At 40.7% G+C, this 18,422-nt stretch overlaps 2 protein-coding genes across 3 annotated transcripts in view; one reads left to right on the forward strand and one right to left on the reverse strand.

The window, feature by feature from the left end:
- rasef2 (RAS and EF-hand domain containing 2) lies at nucleotides 1–13,617 on the forward strand. Of its 2 annotated transcripts, XM_084059054.1 has the most exons (17): nucleotides 6–563; nucleotides 5,291–5,443; nucleotides 7,804–7,894; nucleotides 8,329–8,424; nucleotides 8,655–8,732; nucleotides 8,852–8,967; nucleotides 9,654–9,722; nucleotides 9,880–9,961; nucleotides 10,092–10,162; nucleotides 10,272–10,467; nucleotides 10,550–10,654; nucleotides 10,932–11,076; nucleotides 11,497–11,578; nucleotides 11,732–11,846; nucleotides 12,604–12,717; nucleotides 12,830–12,906; nucleotides 13,227–13,617. In XM_084059054.1, exons 1-17 carry the CDS (start codon nucleotides 247–249, stop codon nucleotides 13,327–13,329), a joined length of 2,010 nt encoding a protein of 669 aa, XP_083915180.1. In that variant the 5' UTR covers nucleotides 6–246; the 3' UTR covers nucleotides 13,330–13,617. The 2 variants fall into 2 exon arrangements, with proteins under 2 accessions (XP_083915181.1, XP_083915180.1); XM_084059055.1 differs by lacking the exons at nucleotides 12,604–12,717; nucleotides 12,830–12,906; nucleotides 13,227–13,617 and adding an exon at nucleotides 12,058–12,582 and having other exon boundaries at nucleotides 1–563; nucleotides 11,732–11,861.
- A 1,663-nt stretch (nucleotides 13,618–15,280) lies between these two features.
- The window catches only part of fkbp16 (FKBP prolyl isomerase 16), a gene marked incomplete at both ends in the record, with an annotated part of 32,060 nt that continues 28,918 nt past the window's right edge, over nucleotides 15,281–18,422 (reverse strand). Inside the window, 4 exons of the mRNA XM_084059575.1 lie at nucleotides 15,281–15,367; nucleotides 15,486–15,623; nucleotides 17,173–17,250; nucleotides 17,719–17,906. Of these exons, the coding sequence (XP_083915701.1) occupies nucleotides 15,281–15,367; nucleotides 15,486–15,623; nucleotides 17,173–17,250; nucleotides 17,719–17,906 (491 nt within the window). The remainder of the gene's footprint in view (nucleotides 15,368–15,485; nucleotides 15,624–17,172; nucleotides 17,251–17,718; nucleotides 17,907–18,422) is intronic.

The following is an 18,422-nucleotide window of genomic DNA, read 5'->3' on the forward strand; positions in this document are numbered from 1 at the left end:
CAGTGTGTCGTGTTTCCTGTGCGTGTTTAATTGAGGCTTTGATATGGGGTTTTCATTGACATATTGAATGACTGCCCCAGGCAGGCATACATACCAGCACCCGTTAAGTAGGCTACAAGCATTCCATCACCTGATTCTTACTGGCGATACAGGAGATCTATGCACAAGAAAGGCTTGCTTATTTCCTTATCCGTGTGATCGGCCTAATTGTTTTGTTTTTAATAGTTTTTATTTTATTTTTATTTTATGAAAATGGAGAGACCCAGCCTTCAAAGACTGTTTTCAGCGTGCGATGTGAATAAGTCTGGTATGATCGAATACGAGGACTTCACGGTCGTTTGCCGAGAGCTCAGTGTCTCCGAGAGTGAGATGAAAACTTTGTTCAACAAGTTCGACGCGGATCAAAACGGATACATCAATTACAACAACTTTTCGTCGAGGTTCCAGGAGGTTTCCGAGACCCTGGACCTGGCATCCTTCGGTGCTTCCCAGATCCAAGACCAAGGCTCCCCGTGGGACGAGTTTCTGAGCAAAGTCGACGGTGCAGTTCTTCTCCCCGAAAGGTAAGTCACCGTCATAATGCCTATTGGCTATAATTATGTGCAGACTGCAGAACACTAGATTAGATAGATTGGCTGTGATATTACATACATTTCATCTTCATGTATTCCACTAGCCTTGGATCACAAGATGGTCATGACCGTCTTGACGTGGATGATCTTCAAAATAGTGTTTTCACTTTGCCCCTTTTTGGTACGCATATCTACATAAAGTAAACGTTCAGATTTCAAATTTAAAGTGCTTACCCCATGGCCACGGATGTTACAATTATGCACGGCCAGACTCAGAAGTACCCGTATCTTCTGTATTGTTCAATAAAAATCAATTTAATCCGATCGGTGGCTATTTTCTCATAGTTATACTATATCAGGCTCAGTGCAATATATCTCCCAACCGATAGGGTCGCGTACTTGAAAGCATTATGGAGAAAATACGAAGAAAATGGCCACCGATCGGATTAAAATGCCTTTTATTGAACAATACGGAAGATACGGGTACTTCTGAGGGCCCATACAGAATTTTAACATCCGTGGCCATGGGGTAAGCTCTTTATATTTGAAATCTGAACGTTTAAGTAGATGTACGGACCAAAAAGGGAGACAGGGCAAACACTATTTTGAAGATCATCCATGTATGACAGTCAGTCATTGAAATCAGGGCTAGTATTCTACATAAACAGCCATCATCACCCTTCGCCAGAGCTGGCGATAACTTCTGGGAACTCAGATTATCATCACCCCGGCAAGAGCAGCATACAATTAGGCCTAATAGGGCTCACCTGGGGCACACAGTTGACAGGTGCGTCGCCATTGGCGTGCATTTCAGACCCGTTGCGGGCAGAGAATGTAAATGTCTTGGCAAAAGTGGAGATATTTTACCAGAGCCTTCTATTGGCTCTGTTTTTTTTCTCACTAAACATACGTTTTCTGCTAGAACTTTCAACTAGATATGATACTTTGATATATATGGTATGGCTGTATATTGTGGAAGGATACAGGAAGGGTGGGCACCAAAACATTCTGGGCATACTGATACTGGGCATTTTGGATGAGTGGGCACTAGGGAAATCTGGGCACCAAAACAGAGTGGGCACTAGGCCTTTGAAGAGTGGGCATTAGGGGAAATGTGGGCACCAGGCCTCGTAGTGGAGCGGCTAAATGCTTTTTTCTGGCAGAATCTTTCAGTTGATGATAAAAGCGTGAAAATTGGCATGAGCAGTCTCCATGGGTCACTTGACAAGAATATTGTCTGAGCCATTTGTAATTTCAAGATGGCGGCCATTTTTCAAGATGGCCGATACCTTAGTGGGCAGTTAAGTGATATGATGGTTTATTTGGTGATACAAGCATGAAAATTGGCATGAGCAGTCTCTGTGGGTCACTTGACAATAAGCCACCCACAGCTACTTGAAATTTCAAGATGGTGGCCATTTTTCAAGATGGCCGACACTTTAGTGGAGCATTTAAGTTATATAATGGTTCATTTGGTGATACAAGTATGAAAATTGGCATGAGCAGTCTCTGTGGGTCATTTGACAATAAGTCACCCACAGCTACTTGAAATTTCAAAATGGCGGCCATTTTTCAAGATGGCCACCACCTTAGTGGAGCAGTTAAGCTTAAGAAATCATTTAGTTGGTGATACAAGCATGAAAATTGCCATGAGCCGTCTCAAAAGGTCATTTGACAAGAAACCGCCCACAGCCACTTGAAATTTCAAGATGTCTGCCGTGCGCCATGTGGATCCTTAAATGATACCTTTTCTCATAGAAATGTATTGGGTTCCTCAAAAAGCTCTGTCAAGAGAGGTTGTTTGACTGTGTTTTGTCTGACTCCTCGCCCACAAGCTGTCCAGTTTGGTAAAACCTGTCAGGAGTTGCCTCCCACCGGCATAGCTCTCAGTGTTCACTGAGGTAGGCTTACACAAGCTCCCTTACCACGACAAGGTAACAGTCACAAGGGAGGATAATATATATATATATTTTTTTTAAACTAACAGCCATTACATGTGTCAAATAGATACTAAGGGGTGGGGAAACAAAAAAATAAGATGAATAAATTAACACAGTTGTGGTGCTGAACGGACAGTGCTCCAAAATTATGAGCAATGGCTAACACTGAATGGCAATAGCCACGGAACCATGACAAACTATACTAAGGAACTAAACTGAAAATGTGCTTCACTGTTAGATATGGCAGTGGAAGGTAGTGGAAGCAATGTTACAAAGTAACAACTGAAAATTACACAGTAATAGACTAGATACAAAGTAAAACATGATGCGCCGATGTGGCGAGGGGAAGCCGAGCCATAGGCCTACCCTTGAAAACACAGAGGACAACGGGGAATAACTGGCAAAATAAACATGCAAATATAGGTTCTAGCAGGGGCAATTACATAGGCATGTGAAACTGGGTCCATATCTGAAGCACTTACACCTTCCAGTACATGCCTTGGTGCACCCACAATTGGTCAACTCCCAACAACTCTCCGCAATAGGTGGAAGTGGAGTCCAGAAGACTTTCCACTTCTCGTCCTGTTCCACCCATCCCCAGTCAGATGGGCTCGGCATTTGTGGAGGTCGCTTCAATGCCTGTCCCCACACGTATCCAGCCTCATAATAAGCACGTTTGGCATGCTCTTTGAGTGCTGCTTGAGTTTGCAGGATCAAGTCATATCGTCTTTGCTTTCTGGCAAAGAGATCAAGCCTGGCCTCGTTCACAGTTGTGACATCACTGGACCGGTCATACATTAGATCTTCTTAGTCTCTTGACATGGATATCTTTGGTATCTTCAGTGTCTTCAGCAGATGTAGATGCTCTCTTTTGGGCCCTTTCCAGCTCTGTGTTGTTGAACAGCTTGAATGATATGTTGCTCTGTTTCTTGTCAATGTGCTTTCTATGCCATCACCTTCATCTAGTCGGGTTGGACTAAGTAAGATAGGCAGAGCATTGATCTTATGAAATAATGGAACATTTCTTGCAATGGTATCATGACCAGTACGATCGTGCTCTCTGTTGAATAAACTTGGCTGAATGAGTTTTTCCTTGGTGACCTGCTGACAAATGAAACATCTGTCCCAGTTAGTTTTCACAACTGTTATGATGGCTTCTGCCATGTCTGCAGCATAGGCAGAGGCAGAGGGTTTATCCTTTTACCACCTTTTACCAAGCACTTTGATGTATGGGATACAACTAAGTTTGTGCCTTAACCCAACACTTAGTCCGATCGTTCATCCAATGCCATTTAAATCCCATGCGATCTGTACACCATCCGGTTAATTAAAACCCCATTAACCTTGGCTAGGCTCTCCCGCGCTGGCACAACCTGTCAATTCAGGTGCGGCTATCTAACTGTTTTGGGGTAAATTAGACAGCATTTGGGATACTAACTTTCAATTAGCTGACATTGAACCCCACTCTGAGGTTTAACAGCAGTGATATATCACCAGTGTGCCCTGGTAGTGCAGATATTCACTCTTATCTAATCTATCTATGATCAACAAATCAACACAACTGTTTTAGCATAATAATAATAATAATAATCGTCCTTAATGAAGAAAAAAAACGTACATTTCTATGAGAAAATGTCTTTTGAGGATCCAGGGGGTGACCATCTTGAAAATAGAAATTTCAAGTGGCTGGGAGTGTTTTCTTGTCAAGCAACCCTTAGAGACTGCTCATGCCAAATGTAATGCTTGTATCACCAAATAAACCATTATATAACTTAATTGCTCCCCTAAAGTGTTGGCCATCTTGAAAAATGGCCGCCATCTTGAAATTTGAAGTAGCTGTGGGTGGCCTATTGTCAAGTGACCCAGAGAGACTGCTCATGCCAATGTTCATGCTTGTATCACCAAATAAACCATTATATAACTTAATTGCTCCACTAAAGTGTTTGCCATCTTGAAAAATGGCCGCCATCTTGAAATTTCAAATAGCTGTGGGTGGCCTATTGTCAAGTGACCCACAGAGACTGCTCATGCCAATTTTCATGCTTGTATCACCAAATAAACCATCATATCACTTAACTGCCCACTAAGGTGTCGGCCATCTTGAAAAATGGCCGCCATCTTGAAATTACAAATGGCTCAGACAATATTCTTGTCAAGTGACCCATGGAGACTGCTCACGCCAATTTTCACGCTTTTATCATAAATTGAAAGATCGTAGCACTTAGCTGCTCCGCTATCGGAAGAGTGTGCACAAGGGAAATTTGGGCACAAAAACATAGTGGGTTCCAGACCTCGGAAGAGTGGGCACTAGGGGAAATCCAGGCACCAAAACCGGAATACTTTGAAGTCTGGCATGCATATTATTATACTTATTATACATTATATTTATATTAATTTGAGGTTACGGTTAGGCATAGTTTTACTGAGGTTAGGATTAAGGTTTGGGTTAGGCATATTTGACTAAAAGTTGCCCAGTCTGCCTACTTTGTATTGATGCCCACATTTCCCTAGTGCCCAGTCTTCCAAGGCCTGGTGCCCACTATTTCTGGTGTCCACTCTTCTGGAGTGCCCAGTCTTCCCAAAAAATGGTGCCCAGATTTCCCTGTTTCCCACCCTTCCTGTATTATAATGGAATACATGAAATGTGTGCAAAATCACAGCCATTCTAGGGCTAATATGAGCATAGGTTCCCAAGCTGGCAGGTGCCAACTTCTTTTTCTCCTTTCTGTACTTCAGCTATTCATTCATTTGCTGTACTAATCTACTCCTAATTTATAGTCTTAAGGATCAGTTGGCTGATTTGTATCAGACCCTCCAGTCCTCCGCAAATATCGATATGCTCCAGCAGTACGAGGAAGTTGTCCACGCCCTCATAGGAGAAAGCATGGATCACAGCATGGAGAGAGAACAGCTGGAAAGCTGTTTAAAGAGGTAAGAATATATATCTGAGTTCTCGAAGCGCTGCTTAATTAGCGGGTCAGGGTTACATTATCGAAGTACAGTTCCTCTGTCTGTACAGTGTATGTTGGGCTCCAGTCTGGCTACCATTGGGGTAGATTCAGAAGAGCATAATAATGCTCTTTGTAACAGTGGCGTTCCCAGAAATTACATTTAGGGCAGGCGAGATTTTTTTTCTCTACCCCCCTCTCGGGGGTACTCGGGGGGAAATCTCGGGGGAAACAAGTTAACAACAACACTACACTGACTACAAAACTGAAAAACGTTAATAAAAACAATATGCAAGTATAATCAATCAATCAATTATTCAGCGGTGGTCTCTTCATGTTGTAGCCTAGTTTAATGGCTCAAGCTGCTCTCAGAGCCCCTTTTATGCCAGGTGAGTACAGGTGATGGCCCAGACCCCCACACCTGGCACCCCATGAAGATAAAGGAAAACATTTGCATCACTATAGGCGACGTCGCTCTGCCGCGTGAATGGACGAGGAGGTCCGACGGCCACTATTGTCTTTGGATTTTTTTCACTGCCTGTTTTTCAGTCTTTTACTTTATTTTCTAGGGGAGGCTAGATTTTAGTTGGGCAGGCGGCCGCCTGCCCTGCCTCTATGGTGGGTACGCCACTGCTTTGTAATGTAATTTCACATGCTTAGTCTTTCCATAACCTGGTTTATTGTCGAGGACAGCATTTTTTGTTGTTAAGAAATGTCAACAGACAAATCATCTACTCTCAAGAGCAAATTATCCCACATAATGGCATAGACCACAAAATGTGACAGCCTTTGGTTTTACATACATATAGCCAGAGGGTTTGTTTATCTACACAAAGTTGTGGCCCTCAATAATGCAACCTAAAGGCTTCTACCTTGCCATCTGAAACTATTCACTTGGCATAATATGTGAGTTCTAGTTTTTGCTCTTTCTTCCACTTAAAGGACCACTTCACCCGTTTTCAACCTATCTTCATATAATTGGTCCTCACTAATGCTCATTATAAGACAGAAGCATTTATGTCTATTGTCTACTCACTCGTCTCAGAGGAGGGCTGTGATTGATAATTTAAAGATTTATTTTTGATTAATGCAAGAAGAATGGCTTCTATTTCAGCACACTAACTTTCAAGGAAGAGCAAGGCCTTAGTTTCTATTAGCTTGTTATCCCCATCGAGGATGTCATTGGTAGGCAGGTTTCTGAACTGTTCATAGATTGATACAAGACGATAATAGATCAGTTTGTATAGAAGGGTTGGCTAGGATGACTGAATGACATCTTTTAAGGGTCAGACATATGTTGTTAACTTAAACTGTCACCTGAAAAAATATATTAAATATGACACAAATGATCTTGAATAGGCTGCAGATATACAGTCAGCAAAGCATATTTTTTATAATTGCACCTACACAATAGTAGATCAATTGTTGGAATTTGTGGTGCAATTAGCCATTAAAAACTCTTATTTATCTATACAACTGATACAAAGGATGATTACAACTTGGATGGCAAATATTGGGGGTTTCATGGATCTAGTATAATAATAGTAATATAGTATGTCATTGTCTTTTCACAGTTTGGGCGATTTATATTGCACATAAATATGGGCTATTTGAATTTCGTATTTCTTGACATTTTCTCCAAAGTCATTCAAACATCACCAAACTTACCTGAATAACTGAGTCAATGTTGACTAAACACCATTGTGTGGTTTATAAGTCATGGGAGGGGTTTGTGTCTGGGATATTTTCTGCTTCACTAAAGCACAAGGGACAAGTGACATTCCACACTCAAGGAAGTGATTATGAACACTGCCTGTTCCTTCTTATTTTACGTGGAAACCCTGAAAGTATTCCCGTTGTAGGCCGGTATTTTCTCTAATTTCACACATACAGTAAGTAGTTTTAGGAGCAGTTTATTTTGGTTCTTTAAACATAACATGGATATCTGTGTGTGCTGTGTGTATATATAAGGTATACTGTATATATGAGGAGTCTCGCAGACAGACTGTTCCCCTGTGGAATCTGTTTTCTGAGGACAGTCCCTCCCTTGGTGCTGTCATCTGACGAGAGCGGGGAGTGGTACAACTACACTGTGTGTGAGCTCCTGCTCAACTCAGTAGATATGAAATGTATGTCCTAACAAACAGTAGTTGTTTTGTATTGTGTCTTAGTTCAATTATGATAGATTGACTGATTAATTTAAACCTCCTGAAGTCGAGTTGGTTGGGTGGGAAGGGGGGGGTAATTTATCCTTACGTCTCAAACGTTTGTTGTTGGACAGTTGGACTTGGTCTGCTTTAGGTTGAAGGTACACATTAAATCACAGGTCTATGACCCTAACAGAGCAGAGGACATGAACAGTAGCCAGCTGGCGGAAATGGAAGATGACATGCAACAGCAACTTTCCACACTAGAAGAAAGGGTGAGAGAAGAGGTGAGTTGAATGTATTTGTTAGTGACATGCCAAGTTGTTAATACAGAGCAACATCATGTACACTCCTGTTGTTCACTCTCAGAGTTAAATCAACTACTATGAGGATTTTACTGTGTAGTGTAGTAGTGTACTGAACCAGTCTTTAGCAGTTTGTATTAAGAAAATTGCATTTTAATATGTATAACATGACAATGGCAGTTGTATATTGAAGTATAGTATTTGAGGAAATTACTTTATTTCTTTCCTAAGTGAAATGAGGGGCACTTAATAACCCTGCAGCATTCTTTCCTGCTTCTTGAGAGTTACCTAGACATTTAGGACACAGCAGCTGGTTCCATTTCTCACAAAGGGCCTCTCTGTAAAGTTAGATGAAAGCCCCTGTTCTAAGCTTGTGTCAGTGGGCAATTCTATCTCCTTGGGTTTCATGTTTGTAGGAGCGTAAGAGAATGGAGGGAATCATGGCCACCATGCAGAGGAAACATGAAAATGAGGTTTCGGACCTTCATACTGCTTTAGACAGGGTGTTAAAGGTAAGGTTTACACAACCAAGAAAACAATTTCATGTCTATTTCGTTCTTTTCAAGACAAAACAAATGTCTTTACTCTGTTTTAAGTGTAGCAAAGAAATTATTTGAGACTACATAATGATTCTGAAGAGATGCTATGTTGTCATCCAGCATTTAGCAATACAGGCTTATCCACAGTAACCCAATTAATATGCTGATTTAATAATGTGGTCATTAAAATGTTTATACTCAAGAACCAAGAGGAATCTGAACTCAACCGCTCAAGAGAGGATGTTGACAGCTTGAACAAACGTATCACTGAGCTTACACTGGTAGGTAATGTTGGGAATAGTTACTTAAGCAATGAAATTCTACTGGATGAATACTAATGCACTTACAGTACTGTAGTGTAGATAAACGTTCTAGTTATTTTTGCTGTCGGTCTCCTCAGGAAAATGAGCAGTTGCGGAGCTCTCTGATCAAAGCACATACAAGCATCTCCATTCTGCATTCAGAGCTGGATAAGCTGAAGAATATGTATGGAGATCAAAAAGTTCAGCATGAAAGGTAAGGTGCCATCTTAAGGCCATACTCATTTCAAGTCTATTCACACAGTAAACCCCATTGCTTTAGGCCATTAAATATACAGTAAGTACAGCTCTGAAATAAATTAAGAGACCACTCCACACTTTTCTTAACTCAGCACCTCTACATGTATGGCAGCCATGCCATTCCATTGTGACTCTGTGCATGCTGTAACTGTAGTTCACTTTTCCAGAAGGTTCCGGGTCAGCAACAGATTTGAGCTGGGAACGCAGTACACCTTCATATGTGTTTCCGGTTCAAATCTGCTGCTGAGCCAATCAAATGAAGCTATGAGAAGCTGATCCGGAACAGGAAATATTTATGCCACCTTCTGGAAACAAGATCAAACAGAACTGGCAAATCAACCTTATGGGAGCTACAGTAAAGTACTGTAACTAATCACACTCACATTCTAACAAACAAACAAACACATCAAAGAACAAGCACAGTCTTGGATGTGTGGCCGGTTGAGAGACGAAAAGACAGGTGATGCCCAGTCGTCTTATATAGCTGATCAGCCAATCAGCAGCCCCACCAATTATCTCTGTGGAGTGGCACTGATACATTTGCATACAGCAGCACACAAACACACATCCTTTCAATCAATAATACAATATAAACAACATTATAACACAATTACGACCATAGTTGTTGGTTTTATTTTGCAGAGAGAGCGATGACCTGAAGAGGATGGTGTTGGAATACCAGTCTTACTCTAGTCAAGTTGAAATTCTACAGTAAGTCTTAAGAGTAAAATTATTTTTCTTCTGTTTTAGTTGATGCAATCAGACCACAATCTATATAGACCACACCCTCTGTATGACAGTAAACACGTTTGTGCAGTAAAGTACAAAAGATCAGCGACAGATTTTTTTCTATTTCCTGAAACGTCAGGGAAATGAACAAAACGCTGTATGACAGCAATGATGGGCTGCGTTCTGTATTAGCCAGTGAAACGATGGCAACCAAAAGGAGGGTAAGTCTTTTCAGGTCATCTATTCAATAACACATTACATGTTGCCTTTACAAATGAGGACTTGCCCATACAAATGAAGTAATTGATCATGTTCACTTGAACATCATGACCTGCTTTATCTACCAAACAGTTGTCTCCTCAAAATGAAATCCCATCCAGAAGAATGAAGCCCCTTCGAGAAAGTACACTCATCCACAGCAGGTACTGTATGACCATGTTCCCTGTCGTCTCTTAAATGTGGTTTAAACTTGTGAATTGGATTGCCAGTTTCACAAATTATGTAATTGATGTGTGTTCCTGTGCTGTGCAGTCCAAAGATGGCTGCCGATAAAGCAGGCTACTCCCACGTGGACAGCTGGGCAGATAGGTATCTGGACAGTGGAGTTAACATACCGATGGATACTGGCACTGCTGAAAACTCAGGCAGCGATTATGACAGCGATGACAGCAGAGAATCAGTGCAAACTGTTCACCACAGTTATTCATGTGTCCCCTCTGAAGTGGAGGTCAGGTCAACCAACCACCATGCTTACTCATTTATGATGCTATGGTACTAGTGTTGATCTTTAACCTCACTGTCTCTGATAGATATTCGATGTGAAATCAGAGGCTACTGTGTCAGTGGCTCCAAGCAAAACCAGCTCTTTTGCATCATCAATAAGAAGACGTTTGTCTGCTTTCTCTTCCATGAAGGTAGCAGCATTTTCTTATTGTATACATATATTGTATGTATTATGGATGTTCTTATCTTTGACAACAGACATTTATGACTTGTGACATGATTTATGACAAAACTAACAGTTTATTGCATAATGCTGCTGCTGTATTTGGATTTTTATGATGATACTGCTATTTGAAGTGGGTGCACTAAACAACATGTCAATCTTATCTAATCTTGTCTTAATACTGTTATGTAAGATAACTTAATTCCGCATGCATTTGGGTAATTTGTTGTATCCATGCTACAAAGCCAAGTGAAACGGACATTGAAGAGGATGAGGGACCCACTCCGATGTACCGCCTGGTTTTAGCTGGAGATGCAGGGGCTGGAAAGTCCAGCTTCCTGATGAGGTTGACCCTTAATGAGTTCAGAGGAGATATGCAGACAACACTGGGTGAGTGAAACAGTGCATTGGATTACATACATGGCTTTGGAAGCAAAATCGACGCCTCCCAGGTGATGGGAGGTAATTTTATTGGACAGAGTTGCACATTTTTGTCTGTGGCACGAGTAGTAATGTTTAATAAAACTACAACAAGTTTACCTCTCTTAGTAGCGTCACGCATCATCATAGAGTTGTGTGCTTCTCGCATCAGGGAAGTTGCGCGTCAGAGAGAGATTACATTTATTTGGTGTCGGGCTTGAGCTAATAAATTGATTCAAGTCAATGTCTGGCTTGGGTGGGGGTTTTGGGCCCGTGCAGGGCTCTAGCAGTATTACAAATATGTTATGTTCACTGAACAAAACGTATTGATGCAATGTTTTCAGATGCTAAGTTATTATTATTCTAAAATGTTTCATAACTGTTTCTCAGGCGTTGATTTCCAAATCAAGAAGATGCTGGTGGATGGAGAAAAAACTACCCTGCAGATATGGGATACAGCCGGACAAGAGAGGTAATAATTTTAATAGGGTTATTAAGGAAGTAACAACAGCAACATATGGGCCTTGTTGCTGATCCGTGTTAATTCAAAACCGGATTCAAATAACAATAGAAGCAACCACGTGCTTTCAAGTTTTCAAGTAATGTTGTTTTCCTGGTACTGTAGGTTCCGCAGCATTGCCAGGTCCTATTTCCGCAAAGCTCATGGTGTCTTACTGCTCTACGATGTTACTTCAGAGAGCAGTTTCCTCAATGTCAGAGCATGGGTGGATCAGATCCAGGTAACTGTGGTGACTGTGAACAGCAGTTAACCCATTTAGACCGGGAACCCCTATACGTAACTATACCTTACAATCCAGGAACCCCTTTTGGGGTTGTTGTTGCTATGTACAGTATATAGCAACATATGTTTTTTGTCATTTTACGTTTTTTGTAAAGTTTTTCAGAAAACTTAGGTCAGGATTTAGAAGGTGTTTTTAAAATCGGCCTGAGGTCTAAATGGGTTAAATGTGCTTTTAAGTGATTTTTTTTTTTATCAGAGTTCGATAACTCTATATTCGCATAGCAGTCATTGCTATACAGTAGAGTCTTTGTACAACGGCTCTAGTAAACAGAAAAAAATAATTCAGGTCGGCATACCAATTTCATCCAATTAGGATAGAGAACAGAAATCACACAGGATACAGTGTGAACGTGAAGTGATAAAATAAAAAAGATTACCATACACAATTGTATGGTCAAATGGAACACAAGCTGATAAATGATTCTCTCTCCTGATTGGAAGAAATTTGCAACCCACCTGAAAATGTATTTTCTGTTAAATAAAGAGATGGAGAGACAGAGAGACCCCTGTTACTGAACAAACTATAGCAGTGATTACTATAGGAATATAGAGCTTAACATTTGAACAAAATACGTTGTTTTAACAAAAAAATATATCTGTTATAGAAACTTTTGTAAGCGTTAACAGTTAACACAAATCATGAAACCAAAGAAATATCTGTTGAATGGAGTCAACAGCACCTTTTGTTTGTACAGGACTCAACAGATGAGCAAATCCCAATGTGCGTTATTGGGAACAAAGTGGACCTAAGAGAAGAGTTACCAGAGGGGAGCTGTGTTAGCAGTGTGCATGGAGAGAAGTTAGCCAAGGTGCATTTCTCTGTTATCCTTGAACAAAAACCTATTCAGCGGAATGCCTCGTCTCCATATCAGTGTCTGAATCATTTCAAGGTAATCATGCATATCCATTCTTTGTTTGCAGGCATATGGGGCCTTGTTCTGTGAGACTAGTGCCAAAGAGGGGACCAACGTAGTTGAGGCTGTACTCCACCTAGCAAGGTAAGACCCAATGACAAAGCTTGTCTTTTGGTATCATTAAAGGTGACCTATTATGCTTTTCCTTCTTTTCTGTCATATTACATTGTTGAATGTTCATATTAAAGAGGCAGGAGCTAAAATGGCATGTTTCAGACAGGCTAAAATGAGGGGCTGCATAAAGAGCCAGTATAAGATAAATATGAGTTTTCTTTGAAACTGTAAATCATGCTAAACTTATTAAGTGGATTGAGTCCCAGAATAAAAATATAATGGCTGGAAATGAGCATATTAGGCTGCCTTTAAATTCACCATAATTAAACTATTTTCTTTTCATACCACAGAGAAGTGAAGAAAAATTTTAAAGTGAGACCTGAGTCCGACTCGCAGGTCAAGTTGAGTCCAAATAATTCAAAGAAGGCTCTGAATGCTTGCTGTGGATTATAGGCATGCATGTCAACAAACATAACTGCCTGGGATGGAGCAAAGAAGAAACAATCTTTTTATAAATAAATTCCAGTGTTAATAGTTCAACCCATTGCTATGGTTATTTTCTATACACATATTTTTCTAGACTTTTTTTAAAAGACTTTTCTCTGGGACATTTTAGATTATTTTTGAACAATGAAGAGAACAGTCAATGCATTTAACAAAAAATATGTTTTAATTTCAAAGATTTGTATTTCATTGTAATGTAAATTTTAATAATTTTAATAAAAACCTTTTCCAAGCTTTGATGCTATTGAGATTCCATCATTCCTTATTTCCGCCATCACTACTTATTTAATATGTTACATGGGGCCTTAGACAAAGTACCCACAACTATGTTGTTCTTTTTCATCTTTCTTATGCTGTTCTTTCCTGTGTACTAACGCCGACAGGAAGATTATCATTCACTGGTGCGTTCTGTGCCTGTGACACATAAGGCTTTAAAAAAGTAGGCCTACCCCTGTCATGACCAAAAAAAATAATAATAACCCCAGTCCCCGGAAACAAAAGAACGTCGAGCACGACTACCAAAATACACAATGCCAAGCCAGTAAATATAGCCTCCCCTATAAGTAGCCACGCTCTAACCACTTTCACCCCACTCAAATTCAAAGCATACAAGTCCCACTGGGGAAACACGGTACCACCTATCAGGGTCAGTTGCCCCTTTTATTTAAAAATGAAATAAATAAAACAACTGCAGTTTCCAACACAGGGAAACATACTGCCAAACATAGCAAACAATGCAAACACAAATAAACCGAAACGCTGTTCTGTGGACAAGCCCCAGCATATTGTGGCCCGGGTGGAAGAAAGAGCAAGGGGCAGGGGGGCTATTTATCATATGCTATTTATGCTCTGAGGAAACACTAGCCATGTGTCTCCAATCACCTGATCACCTCCATCCACCAACCAGCACACTGCAATAGAAGATAGGCACACGCAACTTAAACCGTATATACTTTGTTGACTGGCATCCCCCAGGGGTCTATACTAGTCATCCTCCTTTTTTCCCTCTACACCAAATCTCTTTGTCGAAAATAGCCAATCACAAGCTCACCACACGCTGCAACACAACGTGTTGTGAGCTTGTAATAGTGATGCTAGAGTTCATGTGGTTAATTGAAATGTCCTGCTAAGCAACATTTGAATCATTTCAGAAATGTCTATTTACTTGCGTCTTAAAAAATGTGGGGGAAAAATAATGACAAGTTGGTTTTTCAATCAATCTTTTTATTGAGCGTCACTGTAAGCAATAAGTCATTACAGCTGCAACACATTTACTTCACTGTTTCTGTTGAACACTGGACAATGTTTTTCCCTGCTGTTTTGGATTCTTCTGGGCTTATGAGCTACAGTGGAATGGCAGATGGTGGAAAGAATTTGCAATTAATTTTGCCATATGTTTTTATCAGATTAGTTGCAGCTTTTTTATGTGGGATGATGATGTGGGGATTGTGATTGTAATAGGGTTTTTGCTCAAATTGTGACTGTTGCCCTTGCCATAAAATTAGTAAAAGTTTGTTTCAGTTTGTTTTTAGTTTTAAACTTGGTTTCCAGAAAACATTGCACAACCAAGCTTTTCTTTTTCAATAAAGAGAAATGGAAGCCCATTCACAAATCGCATGGCCCAATTCTCTAAGATACACCTGACCCAAAGATTTCTCTCTCATGGGTCAATCTGCTTATACTGTAAATGTGTATACTGTTGTAGTGTCTTGATTCTTTGACGAGCACTTGATAATTGTAATGAAGAACATTAGTCTACTACACTTTGTTACTCTCACATAAAAACTTGGGAGATCAGCACCACCGTGGCCTTTGTGCAGTGCATGCCATGTTTTTCTGCTTTAGTTATTTTATTGCATAACCTGGAGGTGAAGAAGATACTTCCTTTTTGTTGGCGATGTCAGTTTCTTGCTGTCAGAATGACTGATGTCACTAAGCTGCCCAAGGCCACCACCAAAGCTCCAAGCAGGAACTTCCATGACATTCCCTAAAACACCAAACAACAGTCAAAACAATCTATACATAAACAACTGCTTTGTCTTTTAAACTGAAGTGAATGAAAGGCATTTCTTACTCGGCTAAAGCTATGAATTGGCTTGGCTTACAGGTGGCTTCTTTTTGGATGGGATCAGAAACGGTGCAATATTCTCTCCAAGAATCTGGGCAGGTTTAGGTTTCCATTTCTGGGTCTCACAGCCTCCGGATTGCCTTTTGACGAGTTTAGACAACTCAACATGGATTGCCTTAGGTGAAAAAGACAACATCTCAGAAACAAGTGACCTTAAAATCACTTTTGTCTAAATACCTCCATCTCATTACAAAGTTTACTTTAAACAGGATCTTTACATGTGAGATTGTAATATTGAAGTTGTCCAGTAGATGGCAGCAGAAGTCTTATTATTATTACGTTCTGCATATTCTTAGGTAGGCCAAATGACTTAAACTCAGTGTAAGCTTCAGCAAACAGAAAACAAACTAACATATTCTTTATAGTTTTAAAAGTTACATTTCACTGCATGTTCTACTGTAATGTAAAGTGCTCAACATCAATCTTAAAATTGTTAAGCGGAGAATTAAACTCATCGTGCATTGATTGTATAATGTAGCAGAATCAACTCTATTATTATTATATTTTATTATATACTATTATTAGACAACGTATCTGTTGAATCTTTTTCCCCTGCCATCAGATTCACACCGTAGACCAGTACCTTCTCACAGTGCAGCTAAATTAAGTTTCTGTAAAGGATTTTATCCGCCATCGAGACAAGGGTGTAATTACCAAGCCAGCAGATATTTTAGTTTTGTCTAGACTAGACAAGACTAGACGTATGGCAGCTATGGCAGATCATGGCACTGTGCACTTTAGGTCTGTTCGAGAGGAGCAGAGGCAACAGTGGGTTGACAAGAGTTAATGCCATGGTTATTGTGTGTTGTATGTAAATGATCTTATATCTCACAATGTCTGGCCATTTCACCTAACAACAGTAGGTTTGATCAATGAGTGAATTATCATGTCAAGCAAAAGCCTCTTGAGGTTAATGTGACAATTGCTGTTATGATTAACCATTCTCCATAGTAAGCCAGTAAGATGAGTGCTGTTCATTAGTCAATGTAGAGTATGAAGACAGCCGTAATGGTTCTATTTATTATCACCTTCTTTGCAGTATGAGACTGCAGCGACCCTTCTATCTACTGTCAGGGACATTATTTAGTTGATGTCTGGGTCATACGAGGTGCAGGGCTTTCCAGACAACTCTAATCAGTGTGGTCAGGTGGAGGATCTGGCAGACTCCACTACCCACACAAGCAAGACGGAACAGGTCCTCAAAGGAGCCCGAGTAGTAATGCACTAAGATCATAGGAATTGACAGTGTGATGAATGTGTTTATATGGGTTTGTGATTTGTCCAAATTTCAACTAACATGTTCAGTCAGTACACAGGTCTTGCATGGTTGTTTTCTTGTTGGTTAGATAGCATCTTTGCAGAATTGCATGAAGTGAAAACACAAATTAGTCCCTTACCATTAATTTGGGGTGTCAGGAGATGGGCCTCCCTATTGACTTTAGGGAGCTATTTTAGACTGACCTTTGCTCTCTCTGTGTGTGTGTGTGTGTGTGTGTGTGTGTGTGTGTGTGTGTGTGTGTGTGTGTGTGTGTGTGTGTGTGTGTGTGTGTGTGTGTGTGTGTGTGTGTGTGAGAGAGGTATGGTTGGGTTTCACAGGCTGTCTTTGGTAGGGAAACGCAGGTGGTGACGAAAGGACAGACATGCTCACCCATATAGAGTCTCACCTTAGTGGCAGGCTCCAGTTTCAAGGCCTTTTTAAGTAGCTCCATTGCCTCTTTATTCTCACCCTTGTCTGACAGCATCTGAAAAAGAGATGGCAACACACCCATAAATCTGACAATAAAGATAAACAGATGGCAGTGATCAGGAACCTCAATAAAGTGCCACGCCAAAATAAAAGTAACCTTACAGTGTGAGTGGTCACATGAATCTTCCTTGGAATAATAATAATACAGTTAATACATTTGATATATTAACTAATTGAATCCTAGCTTCCCAATTCTGGAGCAAACATTCAGAGAAAATAGATCTACAAGCTCACAATGTGTCATATTGCGACGCGAGATGAAGCGTGTAGATGAGCTATTTTGCTGAATGAATTTGGTGTATAGGGAAATACTGGTGGACCTAGAGCCCTGGGGAAGCCCAGTCAACTTAAGTATACAGGGTTAAAGTGGTTGAAGCTCATGACCTGAAAACCATAATCTTGGGTTGCAACCGTTTTTGCTGCGTTCACCACCAATAGGAAATCCAAAGGGAAGTGGCCTCACCTTTCCTGTCCTGAACAAGGCCTTGACGTTGTTAGGCTCCAGGAACAGCACATCCCGGCTGGTGTTCAGTGCATCTTCGTACTGTTCCAGTTTGAGCTGAGCGGCGGCTAGATTGTTCAGACTCTTCACTCTGTAGTCCCTCACCTCCTCCTCTTCCGCCACCGCCAACACACCGGCATTGTTGCCATCTACAAGAACACAGGGCCACACAAGACTCTCACACCTCCTGCCACTTTGTCACGGATATGTCCTGTCCTACTTTGTCCTCTCTACCTTTTAGTGCGTAATGTCGACAGAAAACAGGTGAAAGCGAGTGCGATGGATCAGGTATTTGATATATCGTAGGGCAGGAATGAAGGCTGTGTGCGTTTCTTGTATTTATTGCGTTGAAATGTATTCTGTTACGGAAGTGCCGCCACAGTTGCTCCTCTGGGATGGTTTGTTACGGTCAACACCTAAAGTGCGAGTCATTAGTTTTGTGTTGAAGAGGAAATGCTGTTTGAAGATTCCCGTTATATGCTCCATCCTTTTAAGGATGGAGACTAGAAATGTAAGTAATTCTAGACCGTTTGAGTGGACTGTAATGGTTTCCATGGCAACGGCCATCCTAATGGGATTATACGGAAATTGGCACCTATTGTAGGCTACCTGTCATTTTCTCTTCAGTTACCATATATGATGTTCAGATTCCTTAATGACAGAGT

The sequence above is a fragment of the Gymnoscopelus microlampas genome, assembly GCF_963454915.1.
Source record: "Gymnoscopelus microlampas genome assembly, chromosome: 6".
NCBI lineage: Eukaryota > Metazoa > Chordata > Actinopteri > Myctophiformes > Myctophidae > Gymnoscopelus > Gymnoscopelus microlampas.